At 47.9% G+C, this 27,304-nt stretch overlaps 2 protein-coding genes across 2 annotated transcripts in view; one reads left to right on the top strand and one right to left on the bottom strand.

Moving 5' to 3' along the window:
• The window catches only part of POLE (DNA polymerase epsilon, catalytic subunit), a 335,686-nt gene extending 309,702 nt beyond the window's left edge, over window positions 1–25,984 (bottom strand). Inside the window, exons 1-5 of the mRNA XM_063913394.1 lie at window positions 25,751–25,984; window positions 3,423–3,558; window positions 2,341–2,421; window positions 2,104–2,148; window positions 1,921–2,013 (exon numbers count right to left, since the gene is read on the bottom strand). Of these exons, the coding sequence (XP_063769464.1) occupies window positions 1,921–2,013; window positions 2,104–2,148; window positions 2,341–2,421; window positions 3,423–3,558; window positions 25,751–25,812 (417 nt within the window). The 5' untranslated portion in view covers window positions 25,813–25,984. The remainder of the gene's footprint in view (window positions 1–1,920; window positions 2,014–2,103; window positions 2,149–2,340; window positions 2,422–3,422; window positions 3,559–25,750) is intronic.
• Window positions 25,985–26,489: 505 nt separating this feature from the next.
• The window catches only part of PXMP2 (peroxisomal membrane protein 2), a 59,272-nt gene continuing 58,457 nt past the window's right edge, over window positions 26,490–27,304 (top strand). The window contains exon 1 of the mRNA XM_063913395.1: window positions 26,490–26,750. Coding sequence (XP_063769465.1) covers window positions 26,632–26,750 — 119 coding nt within the window. The 5' untranslated portion in view covers window positions 26,490–26,631. The remainder of the gene's footprint in view (window positions 26,751–27,304) is intronic.

The raw sequence follows: 27,304 nt of genomic DNA, 5'->3' as shown, positions 1-27,304 counted from the left end.
ATCAGAATTACTGGGAGTCCTTCTCGACGAATCCTTTGGAGTAGCCGAGGAATGAGAGGAAACGGCGGAAACACATCCTAGATGAAACCTCCAAGGCGCTGTCATGGCATCTACCAGGAGTGCTAGAGGATCTAGGGATCATGACCCGTACAGAGGCAATTTTATGTTAAGACGAGACACCATGAGGTCGATGTCTGGATTCCCCCACTGAGACACGAGTGTTAGAAACACTTCTTGATGAAGTTCCCACTCGCCCAGATGAATTGTGTGTCGGCTGAGGAAATCCGCTTCCCAGTTGTTCACCCCTGGGATGTGAACTGCCGAGATGGCCGGAATCCAAGTCTCTGCCCAATGAAGGCTAGGAGATACTTCCTGCGTGGCTCTCCAACTCTGCGTTCCGCCATGTTTGTTGGTGGTGGTGTTGTCCGATTGAATGAAAACAGGATGGCCCTGGACAAGAAGCTTCATTAGAATCAGTACATATTGCATTCCGAATGAAAGGGCCCAAAACTAGAAATGCCAAGAACCTACTGCAAACCGCAGCAGGTGTTGCTGACCTTTCCAAATGAAAACATGGAGGTATGCATCCTTTATGTTGAGACATGCCAAGAACTCCCCCTCTTCCATGGAGGCTATGATTGATCGAATGGACTCCATTTTGAACTTCTGTACCGAAAGGTACAGCTAACTAAAACCGAAGAGTAAAGAAAACTGTGCCTGCCCTCCAAGGCACAAAAAACTTAAACTGGAGGTAATGTCTGTGGAGAGGCAGTGGATGGGAGGGGATAGAGGGGGGAGGAGTTAATGTTTAAGAGATTCTGTGCCAAACTCCAAACTCCACACCCTCTAACCAATAAGTAAGTGCGCAGCAACCTCCAGATGGATGATGGAGAAAAGAAGTATTGGGGAGGTAGGATAGATAAGTAGATCATCTCAGAAAAAGGTAAAGAACAAACTTTGGATACTGTAATAATTAAAGCAGTGATTAACACAGTGATTCAGTAGCCAAAACAAATTTAGAATAAACCAACAAAATCAGAACTGTATATAATAAGGCCACCTGTCAGCTCTTGCTGGAAGGAAAACTACTGGCACTAGAGACTACTGAGCTACAGCAAGAATGGTTGCCATTGCTTCACATACTTGCATATAAGGAAAGATGGGAATAGCACTAATTAGAAAATGTTAAAGGACATGTATCAACTTTAAATACCAATATTGCAACTTTTTTATTTATTTATTAAGGTGCATACACATGGTGAGATTTTGACTATGCGATGTCCCTTGAACTACCCGGCTCGCAGAACCACCGACATTGACTATATACAATTTTGACTACACTAGAAACTAGAGTGTACACAATATAGTCAAAATTGCCTTGCCTGCACAGTCTATTTTTTCTTGCAATACCAACCCCGCGGGAGCGCGCATCGGTATCGCAAGCTGTATACACACGGTGCAATATGTGCTAACTTTTCTTACAATTTTGACTATTATAGTCAAAATCTGAAGCACCCATCTCACAGTGTGTATGCACCTTTAAAAGAATCTGTCCAATCTTTCTGGTTGGAATAAAATTCTGGTAATGTATCAGGGCAAATGACAATTGACCATATGTTCCCAAACACTGAAAAACAGACAAAAATGGTCAGACAAATTACATAAATCCATTTAATTTAATCAATCAGAATGACAGTTTGTGTCTGTTTTCCAGCTTTTGGAAGCAAATTATCAATCGTCATTTGCTCCCAAGACATTACAAGATTTTCATTCCAACCAGCCAGATGGACAGAACCGTAGTGTGTATACAGCTTTAGGTATTGTGGAAATGACATACAAGGGTAGAAATCATACAATTCAAATATCATTATAAAACCTCAATTGCTTTGAATTTTCATTCATAACAAAATAATTACTGACCAAATCCAGATCTTCCTTGGCTATGGTTTCCACTTTTGCATGCTTTCCCTGGAACTTCTTTGAAAGAAAAGAGGAGACTTCCCTCTCGCACCCCTGACAAAATAAGAAGAGAAAGTAAGGACAAGGAACAATGAAAAAGGAGCTCTCTCTCTCAACAGAATGATTGTACAAATCAATGTCTACCTTTTTTGTGGCCACATAGAAATAAGGCTTGTATGGTAAGCCAACCTGCAGGAAGATAAATGTTTAGCGGAGCCGTTACAATCTCATACAAAAGTTTCACATATATAAAAAAATTAAAATAATAAGCTAGAAAATATATGACTGCAGCAAGATGACGTTTGAAGGATTTGTGTAATATAGCTGTATTTCAATAGATATCAAATACATTTAATATGAAGGTAGAGGCTTTAGTTTTACCTTGAACCTGCTCCCATCTTCTTGTATGAAGTAATAATCCACAACACTCACTAGACGTTTGTCCTCATCAAGAATTTCAGTCTAGAAAAGAAGGATAAACATGTAAAATATTGATAGGTTTGATAAACCAAATTGTTTGCACAAAGCACTAGGAGAAGACAGCTTTGAAAAGTGTTCCTCAAACACAGTCTTCAAGGCACCCCAACGGTCTGGGGTTTAGATATATTCATGGCTTAGCACTAATGGTTACATCAAATTAACTGAGTACCTACTGTTATTAAGTCACCTGTGGCCAAGCATGGATGAACCTAAAACCTGGACCTGAACCTAAAACCTGGACCTGAACCTGGGATGCTTTGAGGTGGAGCAGGCGGTGGGGCACAGCCCTGAGCAGGCGGTGGGGCACAGCCCTGAGCAGGCGGTGGGGCACAGCCCTGAGCAGGCGGTGGGGCACAGCCCTGAGCAGGCAGGCCTGCTCAGGGCTGTGCCCCGTGCGCCCCACCGCCTGCTCAGGGCTGTGCCCTGCACACTCCATTGCCTGCTCAGGGCTGTGCCCCGCACCCCGCTTTGAGGTGGAGCATGCAGTGTGCGGGGCGCACAGCCCGGAGCCGGCGGTGGAGCGTGCAGTGTGCGGGGCGCACATCCCGAAGCCGGCGGTGGAGCGTGCAGGGCGCACAGCCCGGAGCCGGCGGTGGAGCCCCGCACAGCCCGGAGCCGGCGGTGGAGCATGAAATGTGCGGGGCACACAGCCCGGAGCAGAGGGTGGTGCTTGCCTGCTGTGTGTGGCGCACAGCCTGGAGTGGACTATGTAGCTTGCATGTGGTACGTGGTGCACAGCCTGGAGCAGACTGTGGAGCTTGCGTGCGGTGTCTGGGGCACGGCCAAGAGATGACACTGGAGCATGCAGTGTCTGGAACACAGCCTGGAACAGTTCCTTCAACCCTGCCCCCAGAGATCTGGGCCAGGCATGCATCTGTGACTAGCGTGAATTTTGCCAAGCTGGTAGTGTTAAGCTTCATCAGTCAAATACAACATCCTCTATTAAAGCTTCACACTTATACATGGCTGGTTAATACACTAACCGGATGCATGTTGAGTAGCCAGCCTGTTCTCTCCCCAGGCTCCCGAATCCTCTCAAACCCATATTGAGCATCAATCTTATCTGTCCACTGACTGCGTTCCAGTCTCTTCGCAGCCGAATTTGATGAAGCATCATCTCTAACAAATGATTTGAGAGGAGTTTAGAAAAGAAAAAAAAAAAAAAAAAAGAAAACATTGAATTAATTACAGCACAATAAAGTTTTACAATTGTGCACTAATGATATGTACACCGATCATCTCTGTCCTAGGCTAGCACTGCTGTTCGCCCACACCCACTTAATACTACTCCTTCTGTTATGCAAGATACCATTCCAAAAACTACTAGTTCCTATTGTCTCAGCAATAACCTCACATACCAACTGTATTTGTCAACCTCTTAAGTACATGTTCTGCTTTAATATATGTGAAGATACGCATGCCCACCGTCCGTTACACAGATGTTATTGCCAAGGATTACATAACATTTCAGAACTTAGTATACCAATATACTTTTACACAGGCTACAGATTTAGCCGAAACGCACCTCAAAGCAGGTCACTTACTTACACACATTGGGTGTCATTTAGAGTTGATCGCTCGCTAGCTACTTTTTGCAGCACTGCAATCAGATAGTCGCCGCCTATAGGGGAGTGCATTTTCGCTTTCCAAGTGTGCGAACGCCTGTGCAGCCAAGCTCTGCAAAAACATTTTGTGCAGTTTCTGAGTAGGTCTGAACTGACTCAGCCGCTGCGATCACTTCAGCCTGTCTGGTCCCAGAATTGAAGTCAGACACCCGCCCTGCAAACGCTTGGACACGCCTGCGTTTTCCCAAACACTCCCAGAAAACGGTCAGTTGCCACCCACAAACGCCTTCTTCCTGTCAATCTCCTTGCGATCGGCTGCGCGAATGGATTCTTCGTTAAATCCATTGCTCAGCAACAATCCGCTTTGTACTCCTATGACGCGCCTGCACATTGTGGTGCATGCGCAGTAGTGGCCTAATCACTGCGCCGTGAAAAACGGCAGCGTGCGAACAGGTCGGAATGACCCACATAGTCACAGCCACCATCTATTTTAATTGAGGGTAATGAGACCCAAAATAATCAGGGGGAGATATATCACACCAGTGAAAAGAGTGGGGTAGAGGAAAAGTGGAGAAGCCTAGAGTAACCAATCAGCTTGAAGGTAGCATTTATTAAGTACATTCTATAAAATACTTAAAAATAAGAATTTACTTACCGATAATTCTATTTCTCGTAGTCCGTAGTGGATGCTGGGGACTCCGTAAGGACCATGGGGAATAGCGGCTCCGCAGGAGACAGGGCACAAAAGTAAAAGCTTTAGGATCAGGTGGTGTGCACTGGCTCCTCCCCCCATGACCCTCCTCCAAGCCTCAGTTAGGATACTGTGCCCGGACGAGCGTACACAATAAGGAAGGATTTTGAATCCCGGGTAAGACTCATACCAGCCACACCAATCACACTGTACAACCTGTGATCTGAACCCAGTTAACAGCATGATAACAGCGGAGCCTCTGAAAAGATGGCTCACAACAATAATAACCCGATTTTTGTAACAATAACTATGTACAAGTATTGCAGACAATCCGCACTTGGGATGGGCGCCCAGCGTCCACTACGGACTACGAGAAATAGAATTATCGGTAAGTAAATTCTTATTTTCTCTGACGTCCTAAGTGGATGCTGGGGACTCCGTAAGGACCATGGGGATTATACCAAAGCTCCCAAACGGGCGGGAGAGTGCGGATGACTCTGCAGCACCGAATGAGAGAACTCCAGGTCCTCCTCAGCCAGGGTATCAAATTTGTAGAATTTTGCAAACGTGTTTGCCCCTGACCAAGTAGCAGCTCGGCAAAGTTGTAAAGCCGAGACCCCTCGGGCAGCCGCCCAAGATGAGCCCACCTTCCTTGTGGAATGGACATTTACATATTTTGGCTGTGGCAGGCCTGCCACAGAATGTGCAAGCTGAATTGTACTACACATCCAACTAGCAATCGTCTGCTTAGAAGCAAGAGCACCCCGTTTGTTGGGTGCATACAGGATAACAGCAAGTCAGTTTTCCTGACTCCAGCCGTCCTGGAAACATATATTTTCAGGGCCCTGACAACATCTAGCAACTTGGAGTCCTCCAAGTCCCTAGTAGCCGCAGGTACCACAATAAGCTGGTTCAGGTGAAACGCTGATACCACCTTAGGGAGAAAACTGGGGACGAGTCTGCAGCTCTGCCCTGTCCGAATGGACAATCAGATATGGGCTTTTGTGAGACAAAGCCGCCAATTCTGATACTCGCCTGGCCGAGGCCAGGGCCAACAGCATGGTCACTTTCCATGTGAGATATTTCAAATCCACAGATTTGAGCGGTTTAAACCAATGTGATTTGAGGAATCCCAGAACTACGTTGAGATCCCACAGTGCCACTGGAGGCACAAAAGGGGGTTGTATATGCAGTACTCCCTTGACAAACTTCTGGACTTCAGGAACTGAAGCCAATTCTTTCTGGAAGAAAATCGACAGGGCCGAAATTTGAACCTTAATGGACCCCAATTTGAGGCCCATAGACAGTCCTGTTTGCAGGAAATGCAGGAATCGACCGAGTTGAAATTCCTCCGTGGGGGCCTTCCTGGCCTCACACCATGCAACATATTTTCGCCAAATGCGGTGATAATATTGTGCGGTCACCTCCTTCCTGGCTCTGACCAGGGTAGGGATGACCTCTTCCGGAATGCCTTTTTCCCTTAGGATCCGGCGTTCAACCGCCATGCCGTCAAACGCAGCCGCGGTAAGTCTTGGAACAGACATGATCCTTGCTGAAGCAAGTCCCTTCTTAGTATCTCTTGAAGTTCCGGGTACCAAGTCCTTCTTGGCCAATCCGGAGCCACGAGTATAGTTCTTACTCCTCTCCGTCTTATAATTCTCAGTACCTTGGGTATGAGAGGCAGAGGAGGGAACACATACACCGACTGGTACACCCACGGTGTTACCAGAGCGTCCCAGCTATTGCCTGAGGGTCTCTTGACCTGGCGCAATACCTGTCCAGTTTTTTGTTCAGACGGGACGCCATCATGTCCACCTTTGGTCTTTCCCAACGGTTCACAATCATGTGGATGACTTCCAGATGAAGTCCCCACTCTCCCGGGTGGAGGTCGTGCCTGCTGAGGAAGTCTGCCCAGTTGTCCACTCCCGGAATGAACACCGCTGACAGTGTTATCACATGATTTTTCGCCCAGCGAAGAATCCTTGCTGCCATTGCCCTCCTGCTTCTTGTGCCGCCCTGTCTGTTTACGTGGGCGACTGCCGTGATGTTGTCCGACTGGATCAGCACCAGTTGACTTTGAAGCAGAGGTCTTCCTAGGCTCAGAGCATTGTAACTTGCCCTTAGCTCCAGTATATTTATGTGGAGAGAAGTCTCCAGACTTGACCACACTCCTTGGAAATTTCTTCCCTGTGTGACTGCTCCCCAGCCTCTCAGGCTGGCATCCGTGGTCACCAGGACCCAGTCCTGAATGCCGAAACTGCTGCCCTCTAGTAGATGAGCACTCTGCAGCCACCACAGAAGAGACACCCTTGTCCTTGGAGACAGGATTATCCGCTGATGCATCTGAAGATGCGATCCGGACCATTCGTCCAGCAGATCCCACTGAAAAATTCTTGCGTGAAATCTGCCGAATGGAATCGCTTCGTAAGAAGCCACCATTTTTCCCAGGACTCTTGTGCATTGATGCACTGACACTTGGCCTGGTTCTAGGAGGTTCCTAACTAGCTCGGATAACTCCCTGGCTTTCTCCTCCGGGAGAAACACCTTTTTCTGGACTGTGTCCAGAATCATCCCTAGGAACAGCAGACGTGTCGTCGGAATCAGCTGCGATTTTGGAATATTTAGAATCCATCCGTGCTGTCGTAGAACTACTTGAGATAGTGCTACTCCGACCTCCAACTGTTCTCTGGACCTTGCCCTTATCAGGAGATCGTCCAAGTAAGGGATAATTAAGACGCCTTTTCTTTGAAGAATCATCATTTCGGCCATTACCTTGGTAAAGACCCGGGGTGCCGTGGACAATCCAAACGGCAGCGTCTGAAACTGATAGTGACAGTTCTGTACCATGAACCTGAGGTACCCTTGGTGAGAAGGGCAATTTGGGACATGGAGGTAAGCATCCTTGATGTCCAGGGACACCATATAGTCCCCTTCTTCCTGGTTCGCTATCACTGCTCTGAGTGACTCCATCTTGATTTGAACCTTTGTATGTAAGTGTTCAAAGATTTCAGATTTAGAATAGATCTCACCGAGCCGTCTGGCTTCAGTACCACAAATAGTGTGGAATAATACCCCTTTCCTTGTTGTAGGAGGGGTACTTTGATTATCACCTGCTGGGAATACAGCTTGTGAATTGTTTCCAATACTGCCTCCCTGTCGGAGGGAGACGTTGGTAAAGCAGACTTCAGGAACCTGCGAGGGGGAGACGTCTCGAATTTCCAATCTGTACCCCTGGGATACTACTTGTAGGATCCAGGGGTCCACTTGCGAGTGAGCCCACTGCGCGCTAAAACTCTTGAGACGACCCCCCACCGCCTTTGAGTCCGCTTGTACGGCCCCAGCGTCATGCTGAGGACTTGGCAGAAGCGGTGGAGGGCTTCTGTTCCTGGGAAGGGGCTGCCTGCTGCAGTCTTCTTCCCTTTCCTCTACCCCTGGGCAGATATGACTGGCCTTTTGCCCGCTTGCCCTTATGGGGACGAAAGGACTGAGGCTGAAAGACGGTGTCTTTTTCTTTATACGGCAATACTTCCATGTGCCGTTTGGAATCTGCATCACCTGACCACTGTCGTGTCCATAAACATCTTCTGGCAGACATGGACATCGTATTTACTCTTGATGCCAGAGTGCAAATATCCCTCTGTGCATCTCTCATATATAGTAATGCATCCTTTAAATGCTCTATAGTCAATAAAATACTGTCCCTGTCAAGGGTATCAATATTTTCAGTCAGGGAATCCGACCAAGCCACCCCAGCGCTGCACATCCAGGCTGAGGCGATCGCTGGTCGCAGTATAACACCAGTATGTGTGTATATACTTTTTAGGATATTTTCCAGCCTCCTATTAGCTGGCTCCTTGAGGGCGGCCGTATCTGGAGACGGTAACGCCACTTGTTTTGATAAGCGTGTGAGCGCCTTATCCACCCTAGGGGGTGTTTCCCAACTTCTGGCGGAAAAGGGTATAACGCCAATAATTTTCTATCGGGGGAAACCCACGCATCATCACACACTTCATTTAATTTATCTGATTCAGGAAAAACTACAGGTAGTTTTTTCACACCCCACATAATACCCTTTTTTGTGGTACTTGTAGTATCAGAAATATGTAACACCTCCTTCATTGCCCTTAACATGTAACGTGTGGCCCTAATGGAAAATACGTTTGTTTCTTCACCGTCGACACTGGAGTCAGTGTCTGTGTCTGTGTCGACCGACTGAGGTAATGGGCGTTTTAAAGCCCCTGACGGTGTTTGAGACGCCTGGACAGGTACTAATTGGTTTGCCGGCCGTCTCATGTCGTCAACCGACCTTGCAGCGTATTGACATTATCACGTAATTTCCTAAATAAGCCATCCATTCCGGTGTCGACTCCCTAGAGAGTGACATCACCATTACAGGCAATTGCTCCGCCTCCTCACCAACATCGTCCTCATACATGTCGACACACACGTACCGACACAGCACACACACAGGGAATGCTCTGATAGAGGACAGGACCCCACTAGCCCTTTGGGGAGACAGAGGGAGAGTTTGCCAGCACACACCAAAACGCTATAATTTTACAGGGACAACCTTATATAAGTGTTTTCCCTTATAGCATCTTAATATGTAATAATATCGCCACAAAAATGCCCCCCCTCTCTGTTTTAACCCTGTTTCTGTAGTGCAGTGCAGGGGAGAGCCTGGGAGCCTTCCCACCAGCAGTTCTGTGAGGGAAAATGGCGCTGTGTGCTGAGGAGAATAGGCCCCGCCCCCTTTTCGGCGGGCTTCTTCTCCCGTTTTTCTGACAACCTGGCAGGGGTTAAATACATCCATATAGCCCCAGAGGCTATATGTGATGTATATTTAGCCAGCATAGGTACTTTCATTGTTGCCCAGGGCGCGCCCCCCCCAGCGCCCTGCACCCTCAGTGACCGTTAGTGTGAAGTGTGCTTAGAGCAATGGCGCACAGCTGCAGTGCTGTGCGCTACCTTAAGAAGACTGGGAAGTCTTCAGCCGCCGATTTCTGGACCTCTTCTCTCTTCAGCATCTGCAAGGGGGTCGGCGGCGCGGCTCCGGTGACCCATCCAGGCTGTACCTGTGATCGTCCCTCTGGAGCTAGTGTCCAGTAGCCTAAGAAGCCAATCCATCCTGCACGCAGGTGAGTTCACTTCTTCTCCCCTAAGTCCCTCGTTGCAGTGAGCCTGTTGCCAGCAGGACTCACTAAAAATAAAAAACCTAATAAAAAACTTTTACTCTAAGCAGCTCTTTAGGAGAGCCACCTAGATTGCACCCTTCTCGGCCGGGCACAAAAACCTAACTGAGGCTTGGAGGAGGGTCATAGGGGGAGGAGCCAGTGCACACCACCTGATCCTAAAGCTTTTACTTTTGTGCCCTGTCTCCTGCGGAGCCGCTATTCCCCATGGTCCTTACGGAGTCCCCAGCATCCACTTAGGACGTCAGAGAAAGCTAATTTACTTATCAACTTCCCCATTCTTTCACTGCTTGATGCATCACTCCTTCAGTCACAACCATGTAACCAATGGCATACACTATGCTCCTGGTTACACCATGTCACATACAAACACTAAATGGGATAAAATGGCCTTCCCTAGCATCAAAAGTATGACTACAGTCAAGTACAGATGTAGCCATGCAGCATGCTGCAACATGGCTTGCAAGTATAGCAGTAGGGGCTGGTACTGTATACCGGTAAGAAATTGACAGCCGGTATGCAGTACCGCCTGCCCGACTGCCTTGCTTGCAGATGCTGTGTGTTCGATGGAAGAACAGCGCAGCAAGCACCTTTCCTGCCCCTCAGTGCGGTCTCCAGTGGCATGTGTCTTAATTCAGGTGCCGGTTCGTTAGCCAATCAGAGCTCGCAGACCGGCAGCGGCGGCTCCTGATTGGCTCACGAGCCGGTGCCTGATTTGAGATACACGCAGCTACTGGAGACCGGACTGAGGGGCAAGAGATGCATGATCTACGCTCTCCTCCCCTCACACACAGCAGCGATCCCTGCAGGAGGTAGCGCGGCGAGCAGCAGTGGCACCACTGGGGGCATATGTGCGTATCTGGCACTGTGGGGGCATATGTGTAACTGGCACAGCACCACTGGGGTGCATATGTGTATCTTGCACCCATTTTTTAGTGGCCACACCCATTTTTTTCAGCGCACGCACACAGTACCACTAAGATTTTTTTTCTACTTGCACCACTGGCTGCGAATATTCTCAGCCGGCGTTCACTCCATTAATTCCTAATGGAATTATTTGAGCAGCTGCCGGCAGTGAATAGTCACAGCCTGGCACGCGATGCAGCAAGCCGCATCACAGTAACATGAGCATGGCTACATCTGTAATTAAAATATTAGAATGGTCAAACAATAAATCTCTCCATAAACGTTGTATGGATTTGTTAGAATATTAAGGAGAAATCATATTCAAATGTATATTTAACATAACAAGGTTAAGGACACTGGATATAATAAGAAGAAAAAAAAAAAAAAGGGTCTGTATGGCTGGGACAAGACACAATAAAATGGCCACCTCTCCAAGGGGTATACAAGTTGAGTATCCTTTATCCAAAATGCTTGGGACCAGAGGTATTTTGGATATGGGATTTTTCCGTATTTTGGAATAATTGCATACCATAATAAGATATCAAGGTGATGGGACCTAAATCTAAGCAAAGAATGTATTTATGTTACATATACACCTTATACACACAGCCTGAAGGTCATTTTAGCCAATATTTTTTGTAACTTTGTGCATTACACAAAGTGTGTCTACATTCACACAATTCATTTATGTTTCATATACACCTTATACACACAGCCTGAAGATCATTTAATACAATATTTTTAATAACTGTGCATTAAACAAAGTTTGTGCACATTGAGCCATCAAAAAATAAACGTTATGGTAAGAACTTACCGTTGATAACGTGATTTCTCTTATGTCCACAAGTATCCACAGGATAACATTGGGATATTGTCGAGCGACAGCGAAAATGGCACCAACACGGTCACGAGCTTTCTGGCCTCCAAAGATGCATTGGGGCCTCCACTATATAGTCCCGCCCACTGACTCAGTCAGATCAGTTCTTTCCACAGCGATTTTAGGCAGGAACATTAAGTTGGGACCTTTACAGGCGATAAGAACACACATGCACACCCTTCCATACAAGAAGGAAGAGGTTTTTAGTGTTTGTCTAGATCCTCAAATCAGATGCGTCAGGATGGGATCCCTGTGGACATAAGAGAAATCACGTTATCAACGGTAAGTTCTTACCATAACGTTTATTTCTCTGGCTGGGTCCACAGGATTATCCACAGGATAAAATTGGTATTCCCAAAGCCATTTTAGTGGTGGGGACGCTCCTGATTGCACAGGAGGACCTTTCGCCCGAAGTCTGCGTCATGAGAAGCATAAGTATCCAAGGCATAATGTCTGATGAATGTGTTTATTTATGGAGACCATGTGGCTGCCCTACATATCTGTTCTGCTGATGCACCCTGTTGTGCTGCCCAAGAAGGACCTACCTTACGTGTAGAGTGTGCAGAGACATTAGCCGGAATAGGGAGATCTGCATGAGAATAAGCTTCAGATATTACCATTCGGAGCCATCTCGCCAGCGTCTGTTTACTAGCAGGCCAACCTCTCCTATGGAATCCGTAGAGGATGAAGAGGGAATCTGTTTTCCTGATGGCACTAGTACGATCTATGTAGATTTTTAAAGCCCGGACCACGTCCAGTGACGCTTCTCCCGCAGATAGTCCCGATACCTGAAAAGCTGGGACTACAATCTCTTCATTCAGGTGAAACTTTGACACCACCTTTGGAAGATAACTAGATCTCGTTCTGAGAACTGCTCTGTCTGGAAAAAAAACTTAGGAAAGGAGACTTACATGATAATGCTCCTAAATCTGACACTCTTCTGGCTGACGCCATTGCCAGTAAAAAAAGAACTTTAACCGTTAACCACTTAAGATCCGCTCTCTCAAGCGGTTCAAACAAAGGACCCTGGAGAAATTTAAGAACTAAATTCAAATCCCAGGGAGCTGCAGGAGGAACAAATGGAGGTTGAATATGTACTACTCCTTGGAAAAATGTACGTACATCCTGTAGGTCAGCAATCTTCTGCTGAACCCATACAGTCAACGCTGAGACTTGCACCCTCAAGGAAGCAACCTTCAACCCTTTATCCAATCCTGCCTGCAGGAAATCCAAAATTCTAGCTACTTTAAAAGATCTCGGATTGTAATTTTTTCCAGAACACCAATGAATATAGGCTTGCCATATTCTATGATATACACGGGCCGAAGAAGGCTTTCTTGCTCTAAGCATGGTTTGGATTACTTGCTTTGAAAATCCTTTAGCCTCTAAGATAGAGGTTTCAACAGCCACGCCGTCAAAGACAGGCGATCCAGATGACTGTGACAACAAGGACCCTGCATTAACAAATCTGGACGTTGAGGGAGCAGTATCGGTGCTTCCACGTACATTCTCAACAGATCTGTGTACCAATGCCTTCTTGGCCAAGCTGGAGCTATTAGAATGATTGCTCCTTTTGCCTGTTTTATCTTTCTCACTACTCTGGGTAACAGATATTGGAGGGAACAGATATGCCAGCTGAAACCTCCATTCCACTGACAGTGCGTCTACCAGGACCGCTCCTGGGTCCCTTGCCGCTTCCCAATTTAGTACACCCGGGACAAATACTGCTGACAATGCCGGGAGATGGAGTTCCGCCCATTTTAGAATGGAAGTTACTTCCTCCATCAGACTCTTGCTGTGAGTTCCTCCTTGATGATTGAGGTATGCTACTGCCGTCGCATTGTCTAAGCGGATCTGGACTGGTCTTCCTTGTAGATTGTCCTTTGCCTGAACTAGGGCCAAGTAAATGGCTCTTATTTCTAACAGATTTATCAGCAGGCGACTTTCCCTTGCGGTCCATTTTCCCTGGAACCATAGGCTTCCGAGTACCGCCCCCCAGCCTTGCAGGCTGGCATCTGTCGTCAGGACTTGCCACTCTTTTATCCAAAAAGGTCTCCCCTTGTTTAAATGGTCTGTCTGTAGCCACCATGCTAGAGACCTTTTTACATTTACTGGAATCTTTATCATCTGTTTTTTTATTGTTTGATGATTTCCGTTCCATTTGGTCAAAATGAGATGCTGCAATGGTCTGGAGTGGAATTGCGTATATTCCACCATGTCGAAGGTTGATACCATCAGACCCAACAGTCGCATTACTGCATGGACTGACATTGTCTGGGCTTGCAACGCTTCCTGAGCCATGACCTGCACCTTGACTATTTTCTTCTCTGGTAAGAGAACTCTCTGTAGGTCTGAATCCAATATGGCTCCCAAATGAACCATCCGCTGTGACGGATTCAGGGACGACTTCTCCCAATTTATGAGCCACCCGTGTCTCTGTAAACAAACTATTGTCTGTTGGAGATGGCTCAACAGTAAATCTTGCGACTGTGCTAAGATTAATAGGTCGTCTAGGTATGGGAATATTCTTATCCCTTGTTTGCGCAGACAAGCTGCCATAACCACCATGATCTTGGTAAACACCCTGGGTGCTGTAGCTAGCCCGAAGGGCAGAGCTTGGAACTGGAAGTGTTCCTTGAGGATGGCAAACCTGAGGTAACACTGATGTGATAGTGCTATAGGCACATGTAGGTAAGCATCCCGTACATCCAGAGATACCATATAGTCTCCCGGTTCCATAGCCAACCTTATGGAGCGTAACGTCTCCATGTGGAACTTCGGGATCCATATGTAATTGTTCAACATCTTCAGATTTAGAATTGGTCGATATGACCCATTTGGTTTCTGGATCAGAAACAGATTGGAGTAATACCCCTGTCCCTTTTGTGATGGAGGTACTGGGACAATCACACCTGACTGCAGTAATCTTTGGACTGCTTCTTGCAGGGCATTGGCCTTCGACTCTATACGAGACGGGCTGGTGCAAAAAAATCTTTGAGGAGGCTGCCTCCTGAATGGGAACCCATATCCCTGAGATACTACCTTCTGCACCCAGGCATCTGTTGTTGACTGCTGCCATATGTGTGCAAAATGAAGGAGTCGGCCCCCAACCCTGGAATCCTCCAGGCGGAGGCCCGTCTCTTCAGGCTGAGGGTTTCTGTTCAGGTTTGGAAGCTGGCTTTTTGCTAGCCCACTGCTTCCTACCCCTTTTAAACTGGGGTTGTGTAGGGTCCTCTTTACCTTTCGCTTTGCTTTGCCAGCGAAATGAGCGAAATTTTAAACCCTTGGACTTAGGGTTATAGGTAGCCGGAAATCTGACCTTCTTCGATTCAGCCTCTGACTCTAGGATATCCAATAAAGGTTTTCCAAATAATATATTACCTACGAAAGGCAATGCTTCCAATTCCTTCTTGGACTCCGCATCTGCCTTCCAGGTCCGTAGCCAGACTGCTCTGCGAGCGACTACTGCCCGGGCTGAAGCTTTAGAAGCAACAGTGCCTACATCAATGGCTGCTTCTTCTAAATACTGGGCAGATTGTCTTAAACGGCAAAGACGATCCTCTTGCTCCCTAGTAGGAGAGGGGATGTCATTCTCTAGTTCCTCTATCCATTCGCCCATTGCCTTTGCTACCCAGGCCGAAGCCATAGCAGGTCCTACCACTGCACCCACAAGAGAAAAAATATTTTTCAATAGGCTCTCTACCCTCCTGTCTGTGACATCATTCAAAGAGGTAGATGACAGTGGCAAAGCAGATTTATGCACGAGTCGCAAAACATGTGCATCTACTTTTGGAGGAACTTCTCTCTTCGAACAATCTCCAGCAGGAAATGGATAATAAGAATCCCATCTCCTAGGAATCTTATACTTTTTACCGGGCGCTGACCAAGACTCATCCATCATTTCCGTCAACTCCTCTGACGCTGGAAATTCAGCTTTCACTGACTTTGTTCGTTTGAAAACAGGTGCTTTTGCTTTTAACGCTGTCTTGGCTGGTTCTTCCAGAGAAAGCCCATCTCCTAGGAACCAAACCATAGGAAGGGAGCTGCATGTATGGGTTCATAGTGTAACCTAACCCTTGAGGTGGTGCTACTGGAGCTAACCCCTGTTTTTTACTTCGCTGAAAAGCGAAACAGTTTGCACACAAACCCTCATAAGTGACCAATTGAATCATATCAATTACCCCTGACTTACAAGATAAGCATATTAGGGCTATGGGAGTGCTTGACAAATTCTCCTCATCACTTTTGCCGCTCACAGACATTTTTTCTGATATTGACTACACAATTTTGTGACTGAAAAACACCCTATAATCAGTATATAGAGGTGAAATCAATCTGACCACAGTGCACCTGATTTGAGGGTCAGAACAGGACTGACATTACACAGAAAAGTCAGCACACATACTAGCAGTCCGTCACATGTTAAAGCATTAGACATTGTCATATGAGAATACAACCTCCATAATAACTTATACATAAGTAGGAAAATTGTACTTCTGTTAAACTGGTTCTTTTTTCAACATAACATGCTGAAAACACAGTAATATACAGGTCTCATATGCAATAGGTACTAAAAATTAACACTGCACACTAAGAAGTAGAAGGAATTTTTAGTACTGTATACCCTGCCTCCAGAGAGCGGGATACAGGGAGACTCACCACACTTCCATATCCAAGCAAAGACGCTCGTAAGACGCTGAGTGGATTCAGACGCTACTGGTGTACACTGCCGCTCTTGGTAACTGATAACGGACATGGACGCTAAAGGCCTGCGACTCGGTCTGGGCGGGTTTATATCCAGTGTACACAACCACAGCGTCTAAGCTGCGACCGAATACCCTCGTGGTACCGTCTGAGCCGGAAGTGAGGTCATTCAGTTCATGAAACGAGAGACACGCGGGAACTGGCCATGAACTCGGAGGAGGGACGGCCAGGAGAGCGTCTGAAACCCCCTGTTGACTTAAACTCCCAGGATCGCGGCCTCACCTAGTCTTGGCGCCTATGATCCCCAGAGCGTAGCGCTGTCACACTCGAGATGTTCGGCGCATCAACACACTGTTTGCAGTCTCCACCAAATCAGTGTAGCTGTGTCCTGACCCCTCTAGTAAGAGGAAGTCCATAAACTCACCGTCTCCCCATGCTCCGGCCACAGCCTGGTAACGTCTGCTGGACCTGCTAGAACATCCGACACAGACGCCCGTCGAGACAGCACTGTACCGCGAAGGTAAGCGCTGTTGCGACCCGGTGGGGAGTTGTTGGAGCGACTGTCTAATATGCGTTTAAGACGCTGTTAAGAGAAGTCGCTCAAACCAAAACAGTAAGTCTATAAAAATAAAGTAATGAAAACTTGAGGCTGCTTTCTCAGCAGCCCTGTGACCATGCGGCTTCCTGCCGCACCAAGCAAAAAACTGATCTGACTGAGTCAGTGGGCGGGACTATATAGTGGAGGCCCCAATGCATCCTGGGAGGCCAGAAAGCTCGAGACCGTGTTGGTGTCATTTTCGCTGTCGCTCGACAATATCCCAATGTTATCCTGTGGATAATCCTGTGGACCCAGCCAGAGAAACAAAAGGTTTCACTATCTCACTCTCAGTCAAAAAAGTCCGTATTTCGAATATTCCGTATTTCGGAATATTTGGATATGGGATACTCAACCTGTATTTAATAAAGCTAAAACAAGCAATGGTGTTGCCCATAGCAAGCAGATTCTGGCTATCATTTTCTAGACTGAAATACAGGAATGATCGCTAGAATCGGATTGGTTGCTATAGGCAAAGGCCCGTACCTAGGAGTCCAGGAGGCACCACTGGCAAAGTAAAGGATTTGACACCCCCTCTCTCCCATCATGCAGATAATTATTGCTTACAATTTGGCCATCCATGCTGTATAGAGCTTACTACTGAATAGGGCAGGGTGCCCGTAAAACTTAAAATGCATTAGAAGGTGGTGGGATGATGGACTTAGTGGTCATTAGGTGAAACTGAGGAGGGTGAGACTGTGCAGCAACAGTGGAAGGAAGGATGGAAGAGGGGGGACATGAAAGGAGTAGTATGTGGGGGGGGGGGAATGACGGGCAAGATGTGAGGCCTTGTGGGATACATGCAAGTTGTAGAGGCTGCAAGGAGAGCGTGACCCGAGTTAGAATGTAGAGAGGGGGCATGACCTAAAGCAGAATAAAGAAATAGGTGGTGTTACCTTGTGGAGCACATGTAACAAGCAACATGAAAACAATACCACACCAGGCAGTCATATGCATTGTTTTGCTTTGGAAGGAGATGGGATCTTCTAAAACTCTTATCATATCCCTACATGACCTGGTCAAGCCAAGCCCCCTAGGCCAACCCTTAATTACTGCCCTGTATGGGCAATATCACCACTTTTAAATGTTTAGAAGCTACACCCAAGTGTGTTTGAGCCCCAGAACTGTCAATTTACCACAACATGTAGGGGGATTCCACAAGATATGCGATTACCGTAGCTTTGTTGCATAGCAATTCCTTAGAATTCACACCTTACTTCATTTCAGCCCACAAATTAAGTTGCCATACAGATTTCTCAACACAAAAATATAAAGAAATGTCTAAAGGACCATTCCTTGATAAGATCAGAGGCAGCTTGTCTTTGTGTCTAGCCACCAGTTTACAGATGGTATTGAGCTACACCGCCTTGTTAGCTGGCAGGAGTGACAAAGCTGACAGCTATCCCCTTGAATGGTCAATTTAATTTACCCTGGAGGTGAAACCGATTTCAAATTCACAGACCCGTTTGTTGATCTGTTCACATGGAGATATTAACACTAATTACATAACCAGCTGTGCCCTTTAAAATAGATACCGTAACTAATCCTGCCACCACTAGTGCACAAGTGTGACGCAACATAGCTGACCTGCCAGACTGGGCACACAAGGGCCTGCCCAGGCATGGGGACGCAGAAAGACATTGGGCCAGCCTGTGCAGACATGCCCACCACTCACACAGCAGGAACACTAGTGGTGTGACTAAGTGGTCTATGTAATATGCCTTAGAAAATGATAAAGTGGAAAGAGATAAAGTACCAGCCAATCCTCTCCTAACTTGGGGTCATTCCGAGTTGTTCACTCGTTGCCGATTTTCGCTATGCTGCGATTTGTTGCTAAATGCGCATGGTATACAGCACGCATGCGCCAAGTTATTTTACACAAAACTTAGTAGATTTGCTGTGGATCCTGCGGCGCTTTTCAGTCGCACTGCTGATCGGCGAGTGATTGACAGGAAAGGGGCGTTTCTGGGTGGTAACTGAGCGTTTTCCGGGAGTGTGCTAAAAAACGCAGGCGTGTCAGGGAAAAACGCGGGAGTGGCTGGCCGAATGCAGAGCGTGTTTGTGACGTCAAACCAGGAACTAAACGGACCGAGCTGATCGCAATCTAGGAGTAGGTCTGGAGCTACTCAGAAACTGCAAGAAAATATTTAGTAGCAATTCTGCTAAGCTAAGATACACTCCCAGAGGGCGGCAGCCTAGCATGTGCAATGCTGCTAAAAGCAGCTAGCGAGCTAACAACTCGGAATGAGGGCCACTGTGTGATACGCTCCATGAGCAAGTGCTTCCTCTCCTGGCCCGGCGACAGAGCATACACACTGTGCGATATTGTTAACGATATCGCACAGTGACATCATGCCACGGCCGGTCCATGCATGCAGCTTTGGACGATAAGTCCAAATTGAGCTGCATGCACGGCCGACAGCAAGCGTCGATGACGACCCCCAGGAACTTGCATCGGCCGTCGCTTGCAGCATACACACTGTTCGATATTTTAGTCAATATAGCTCAGAAGGGGGGAAATGAGCAATACTGACAGAAACATCAGTGTGTACGGACCTTTACAGGCGGTGTTTGAAAAATTACAGGAGCTGATTGGTTGGTACTTTAGCTCTCTCCAAGGCTCAGTAAATGGACCCCTATGTGAAGCAACTGCAGCAGGAGCCAGCAAGGAAGTCTGAGCCTCACTGAAGAGTATGAATCACGAGTGTGGCATTGAACTGAGGGGTACTACAAAGTGGCATGATGTGAACTAAAGAGCACTGTAACAAGAGAATCTCTCCTTAAAATAAGAATTTACTTACCGATAATTCTATTTCTCGGAGTCCGTAGTGGATGCTGGGGTTCCTGAAAGGACCATGGGGGATAGCGGCTCCGCAGGAGACAGGGCACAAAAAAGTAAAGCTTTTACCAGATCAGGTGGTGTGCACTGGCTCCTCCCCCTATGACCCTCCTCCAGACTCCAGTTAGGTACTGTGCCCGGACGAGCGTACACAATAAGGGAGGCAATTTGAATCCCGGGTAAGACTCATACCAGCCACACCAATCACACCGTACAACTTGTGATCTAAACCCAGTTAACAGTATGATAACAGAAAGAGCCTCTTAAAGATGGCTCCTTAACAATATAACCCGAATTTGTTAACAATAACTATGTACAGTATTGCAGATAATCCGCACTTGGGATGGGCGCCCAGCATCCACTACGGACTACGAGAAATAGATTTATCGGTAAGTAAAATCTTATTTTCTCTGACGTCCTAGTGGATGCTGGGACTCCGTAAGGACCATGGGGATTATACCAAAGCTCCCAAACGGGCGGGAGAGTGCGGATGACTCTGCAGCACCGAATGAGAGAATTCCAAGTCCTCTTTTGCCAGGGTATCAAATTTGTAGAATTTTACAAACGTGTTTTCCCCCGACCACGTAGCTGCTCGGCAGAATTGTAATGCCGAGACCCCTCGGGCAGCCGCCCAAGATGAGCCCACCTTCCTTGTGGAATGGGCCTTAACAGATTTAGGCTGTGGCAGGCCTGCCACAGAATGAGCAAGTTGAATTGTGTTACAAATCCAACGAGCAATCGTCTGCTTAGAAGCAGGGGCACCCAACTTGTTGGGTGCATATAGTATCAACAGCGAGTCAGATTTCCTGACTTCAGCCGTCCTTGAAATGTATATTTTTAAGGCTCTGACAACGTCCAACAACTTGGAGTCCTCCAAGTCGCCAGTGGCCGCAGGCACCACAATAGGTTGGTTCAGGTGAAACGCTGATACCACCTTAGGGAGAAAATGCGGACGAGTCCTCAGTTCTGCCCTATCCGAATGGAAGATTAGATAAGGGCTTTTATAAGATAAAGCCGCCAATTCAGATACTTTCCTGGCGGAAGCCAGGGCCAGTAACATAGTCACTTTCCATGTGAGATATTTAAAATCCACCTTATTCAATGGTTCAAACCAATGGGATTTGAGGAAATCTAAAACTACATTTAGATCCCACGGTGCCACCGGAGGCACCACAGGAGGCTGTATATGCAGTACTCCTTTAACAAAAGTCTGTACCTCAGGAACTGAGGCCAATTCTTTTTGGAAGAATATTGACAGGGCCGAAATTTGAACCTTAATAGATCTCAATTTGAGACCCATAGACAATCCTGATTGTAGGAAATGTAGGAAACGACCCAGTTGAAATTCCTCCGTCGGAACACTCCGATCCTCGCACCACGCGACATATTTTCGCCAAATGCGGTGATAATGTTTCGCGGTGACTTCCTTCCTTGCCTTAATCAAGGTAGGAATGACTTCTTCTGGAATGCCTTTCCCTTTTAGGATCTGGCGTTCAACCGCCATGCCGTCAAACGCAGCCGCGGTAAGTCTTGAAAGAGACAGGGACCCTGTTGTAGCAGGTCCCTTCTCAGAAGTAGAGGGCACGGGTCGTCCGTGACCAACTCTTGAAGTTCCGGGTACCAAGTCCTTCTTGGCCAATCCGGAGCCACTAGTATTGTTCTTACTCCTCTTCACCGTATAATCTTCAATACCGTTGGTATGAGAGGCAGAGGAGGAAACACATATACTGATTTGTACACCCAAGGTGTTACCAGTGCGTCCACAGCTATTGCCTGTGGATCTCTTGACCTGGCGCAATACTTGTCCAGTTTCTTGTTGAGGCGAGACGCCATCATGTCTACCATTGGTCTTTCCCAACAGTTTATTAGCATGTGGAAGACTTCTGGATGAAGACCCCCCTCTCCCGGGTGAATATCGTGTCTGCTGAGGAAGTCTGCTTCCCAGTTGTCCACGCCCGGGAAGAACACTGCTGACAGTGCTATTACGTGATTCTCCGCCCAGCGAAGAATCTTGGCAGCTTCTGCCATTGCACTCCTGCTTCTTGTGCCGCCCTGTCTGTTTACATGGGCGACCGCCGTGATGTTGTCCGACTGAATCAACACCGGTTTTCCTTGCAGGAGTGGTTCCGCCTGGCTTAGAGCATTTTAGATTGCTCTTAGTACCAGAATGTTTATGTGAAGAGACTTTTCCAGGTTCGTCCATACCCCCTGGAAGTTTCTTCCTTGTGTGACTGCTCCCCAACCTCTCAGGCTGGCGTCCGTGGTCACCAGGATCAAATCCTGTATGCCGAATCTGCGGCCCTCCAATAGATGAGCCTTTTGCAACCACCACAGAAGATATACCCTTGTCCTTGGCGACAGGGTTATTCGCAGGTGCATCTGAGGATGCGACCCTGACCATTTGTCCAACAGATCCCTTTGGAAAATTCTTGCATGGAATCTGCCGAATGGAATTGCTTCGTAAAAAGCCACCATTTTTCCCAGGACTCTTGTGCATTGATGTACAGACACCTTTCCTGGTTTTAGGAGGTTCCTGACAGGTCGGATAACTCCTTGGCTTTTTCCTCGGGAAGAAAAACCTTTTTCTGAACCGTGTCCAGAATCATCCCTAGGAACAGCAGACGTATCGTCGGAAAACAGCTGCGATTCTTGGAATATTTAGAATCCAGTCGTGCCGTCGAAGAACTACTTTAGATAGTGCTCTTCCGACCTCCAACTGTTCTCTGGAACTTGCCCTTTTTAGGTCGTGCAAGTAAGGGATAATTTAGATGCCTTTTTTCTTTGAAGAAACATCTTTTCGGCCATTACCTTGGTAAAAAGGCCCGGGGTGCCGTGGATAATTCAAACGGCATCGTCTGAAACTGATATTGACAGTTCTGTACCACGAACCAGAGGTACCCTTGATGAGAAGGACAAAATTTGGACATGGAGGTAATCCTTGATGTCCAGGGACACCATATAGTCCCCTTTTTTCCGGTTCGCTATCACTGCTCTGAGTGACTTTATCTCGATTTGAACCTTTTATGTAAGTGTTCAAAACATTTTAGATTTAGACTATGTGTCACCAAGCCGTCTGGCTTCAGTACCACAATATAGTGTGGAAAAATAATACCCTTTTCCTTGTCGTAGGAGGGGTACTTTGATTATCACCTGCTGGATATACAGCTTGTGAATTGTTTCCAATGCTGCCTCCCTGTCGGAGGGAGCCGTTGGTAAAGCAGACTTCAGGAACCTGCGAGGAGAAGATGTCTCGACTCTCCAATCTTTACCCCTGGGATAATACTCGTACGATCTAGGGGTCAACTTGCGAGTGATCCCACTGCGCCCTGAGACTACCCCCCCACCTTGAGTCCGCTTGCACGGCCCCAGCGTCATGCTGAGGACTTGGCAGACGCGGTGGAGGGCTTCTTTTCCTGGGAAAGGGCTGCCTGCTGCAGTCTACTTCCCTTACCTCTATGTCTGGGCAGATATGACTGGCCTTTTGCCTGCATGCCCTCATGGGAAAGGAAAGATTGAGGCTGAAAAGACGGTGTCTTTTTTAGCTGAGATGTAACTTGGGGTAAAAAAGGTTGGATTTCCCAGCTGTTGCTGTGGTCCCCAGGTCCGATGGACCGACCCCCAAATAACTCCTTCCCTTTATACAGCAATACTTCCATCTGCCGTATGGGATCTGTATCACCTGACCACTGTCGTGTCCCTGACATCTTCTGGGAGATATGGACAACGCACTTATCTTGATGCCAGAGAGCAAATATCCCTCTGTGCATCTCACATACATATATATAGAATGCATCCTATTAAATGCTCTACATGAATAAAATATTTTCAGTCAGGGAATCCGACCAAGCCAACCCAGCACTGCATCTCCAGGCTGATGGCGATCGCTGGTCGCAGTATAACCACCGTATGTGTGTATATACTTTTTAGGATATTTTTCCAGCTTCCTATCAGCTGGCTCCTTGAGGGCGGCCGTATCTGGAGACGGTAACGCCACTTGATAAGCGTGTGAGCGCCTTATCACCCTAAGGGGTGTTTCCCAACGTACCCTAATTTCTGGCGGGAAAGGGTATAACGCCAATATTTGCTATCGGGGTAACCCTACGCATCATCACACACTTCATTTTATTTTATCTGATTCAGGAAAAACTACAGGTAGTTTTTTCACTCCCACATAATACCCTTTCTTGTGGTACTTGTAGTATCAGAAACACGTAACACCTCCTTCATTGCCCTTAACGTGTGGCCCTAATGAGAAATACGTTTGTTTATTCACCGTCGACACTGTATTCAGTGTCCGTGTCTGTGTCTGTGTCGACCGACTGAGGTAAATGGGCGTTTTTAAAACCCCTGACGGTGTTTCTGAGACGCCTGGACCGGTCCTAATAGATTGTCGGCCGTCTCATGTCGTCAACCGACCTTGCAGCGTGTTGACATTCTCACGTAATTCTCTAAATAAGCCATCCATTCCGGTGTCGACTCCCTAGAGAGTGACATCACCATTACAGGCAATTTCTCCGCCTCCTCACCAACATCGTCCTCATACATGTCGACACACACGTACCGACACACAGCACACACACCGGGAATGCTCTGACAGAGGACAGGACCCACTAGCCCTTTGGGGAGACAGAGGGAGAGTCTGCCAGCACACACCAAAAACGCTATAATTATATAGGGACAACCTTATATAAGTGTTTCTCCCTTATAGCATCTTTTATATATATACAATATCGCCAAAATCAGTGCCCCCCCTCTCTGTTTTAACCCTGTTTCTGTAGTGCAGTGCAGGGGAGAGCCTGGGAGCCTTCTCTCCAGCTTTTCTGTGAGAGAAAATGGCGCTGTGTGCTGAGGAGATAGGCCCCGCCCCTTTTTCGGCGGGCTCGTCTCCCGCTATTTTTGAAGTTAGGCAGGGGTTAAATATCTCCATATAGCCTCTGTGGGCTATATGTGAGGTATTTTTTGCCTCTAATAAGGTTTTTATTTGCCTCTCAGAGCGCCCCCCCCAGCGCTCTGCACCCTCAGTGACTGTTGTGTGAAGTGTGCTGAGAGGAAAATGGCGCACAGCTGCAGTGCTGTGCGCTACCTTTAGAAGACTGCAGGAGTCTTCAGCCGCCGATTCTGGACCTCTTCTGTCTTCAGCATCTGCAAGGGGGCCGGCGGCGCGGCTCCGGTGACCATCCAGGCTGTACCTGTGATCGTCCCTCTGGAGCTTGATGTCCAGTAGCCAAGAAGCCAATCCATCCTGCACGCAGGTGAGTTGACTCCTTCTCCCCTCAGTCCCTCGCTGCAGTGATCCTGTTGCCAGCAGGAATCACTGTAACATAAAAAACCTAGCTAAACTTTCTCTAAGCAGCTCTTTAGGAGAGCCACCTAGATTGCACCCTTCTCGGCCGGGCACAAAAATCTAACTGGAGTCTGGAGGAGGGTCATAGGGGGAGGAGCCAGTGCACACCACCTGATCTGGTAAAAGCTTTACTTTTTTGTGCCCTGTCTCCTGCGGAGCCGCTATCCCCCATGGTCCTTTCAGGAACCCCAGCATCCACTTAGGACGATAGAGAAACATAACGTATCGTGTGATTTTACAACATCTTGTCCAGCATGCCTGCAAGTTGAAGAACGTTGAAAGTGTCTGGTCTATAGTTATAATTAGCTATGAGGACCATCTACAGTCAGGACAGTGCAGCTGGCATACCACAGACATGGAGAAAGCAAACCGTGGCACTCCAGCTGCCCTGCAGGTCTGGCATGTCTAACTGTGGCAGCAGGGTATCTATGCTGGAAGGAAGATGGGTGACTGCAACCATACATGAAGGGGGAGCTCAGGAGCAGAGAACCATGTACCAGCTTGAAGGGGTCAGGGAGGAGGATCTACAGTGCATCACTGCCAGGCTACAACTGGAGCTGGACTAGGAGGTCGCCAGCCTCAGCCACATAGCACTCACTGCGGGTTCTCGCCGTTCCCCCGGGTATCGCGGTTGAGCTTCCCGCTGTTCTGCAGCACCATGATTCTGCCGGTGACACACAGCTGCCGCACTTCCCGCGCTGATCAGCTCCCGCCAGCACTTGTCACAGGCTCCACCCCGCACCCTGACAACGACCTATCACCTGCAGCCAATCAGCTTGCTAACGCCTGTGCCTCCAGCCAGTTACCGCGGCTGCTTCGGTGTTAGCCAATCAACTTACATTGTCTAACATAGCCAATCATGGCAGTATGTTGTTGGTTGGTTCTATATCGGAGTGGCTGAAGGGACCTTGTGACGTATTGAGGGGAGGAACTACGTCACCAGGGGGAGGAGCTACGGGCGAACAGGGTACCCGAAAAGTTCGCTCGCCACGCTTCGGGCACGGTGGCTCGCTCCACTCCGCTTCGCTCACCACCTAATTACTAAAGGTAATAGTTGGTGGCGTGGATAGTAGAGGAACTATCCCGCTGGCCTAGCTCCTCCCCCTTGCGTCGTAACTCCTCCCCCTTACGGAAAAGGTCCCTTAGCCCACTTGATTCTAGCATCTACCGTATGTTGTTAGGGGCCGGCAATAAAGCACAACACTAGATTACAACCGTAACGGTGCAGACCATGGCATGTGGTTCTTGTAACCGAACCATTATGTAAACATTATACACGGGCCACTCCCTCTTTCTGCCAATGTCCCCGGGTCAGCTTCTGTGCTGAACTGGGTCGAGTTGCCATAGTAACGAGCCCTACAAGGGAGGGGTTAGTATGTGGGCCTGTACTAAGGGAGGAGTCCGGGGGGGTGCTGGCTCCGCCTCCGGCGGTATAGGTGGCAGCAGCAGGTGCCCGGCGGCGCTATAGTATCAGCAGCAATGCCGCTAGCTTCCAAACCGGTGTCTGCCGTAGGCAGCGTCCCGCTCCATACAGCCGCCCTGCGGGCCTACCTGCAGCTCCTGCACAGCCGGCCCGTACTCACCAAGGCGCTGACCAGGTAATGTGCCCGTCTAGACGCTACCATGTGCCCCCTGCCCATTTAGTAACTTCCCCCTAAGTCTCCCTGTGTATATGTCAGCGACCCCCGGATAGTGCTACCCCGCTGCGGTGTCACACTGCTGCTGCCAGGGACGGGGGCTTTTGTAGGGGAGTTTGGCCATGTGTTTACCCGTACATACACTATGTGCTGTGCCCGCAGTGTCGCTTGTGCTGCGGCGCTTCTAAAGTTCTCCTTGCAGTATGTTCCAGCGTGTGTTCTGTGTGACTAATTCCCCGAGAAGAGGCTAGCTGGCTGCCGGGCCCCGCACACCAAATCTGATTCTGCTATTCCCTTCCCAGTTTAATGTATGCAGCAGTATGCGCCCGTACACTGCAGGCGGCTTACTTATTCACACAGGTCACTTATATCCAAAGAGCAGATCTGCAAATCATTAAAGTGCCCATTTTAATAGGGAAATGCTAGTAACTGTCTGCAAATCGCTGATCGTTACCATACACTAGCAATACACAGCCCCCACTGTCCTGTGATATACCTCCCAACATGAGACAAAA

This window comes from Pseudophryne corroboree, chromosome 1 (genome assembly GCF_028390025.1).
Source record: "Pseudophryne corroboree isolate aPseCor3 chromosome 1, aPseCor3.hap2, whole genome shotgun sequence".
NCBI lineage: Eukaryota > Metazoa > Chordata > Amphibia > Anura > Myobatrachidae > Pseudophryne > Pseudophryne corroboree.
The sequence above is the reverse complement of the archived record's forward strand: the minus strand, read 5'-3'. Positions and strand labels throughout refer to the sequence as shown.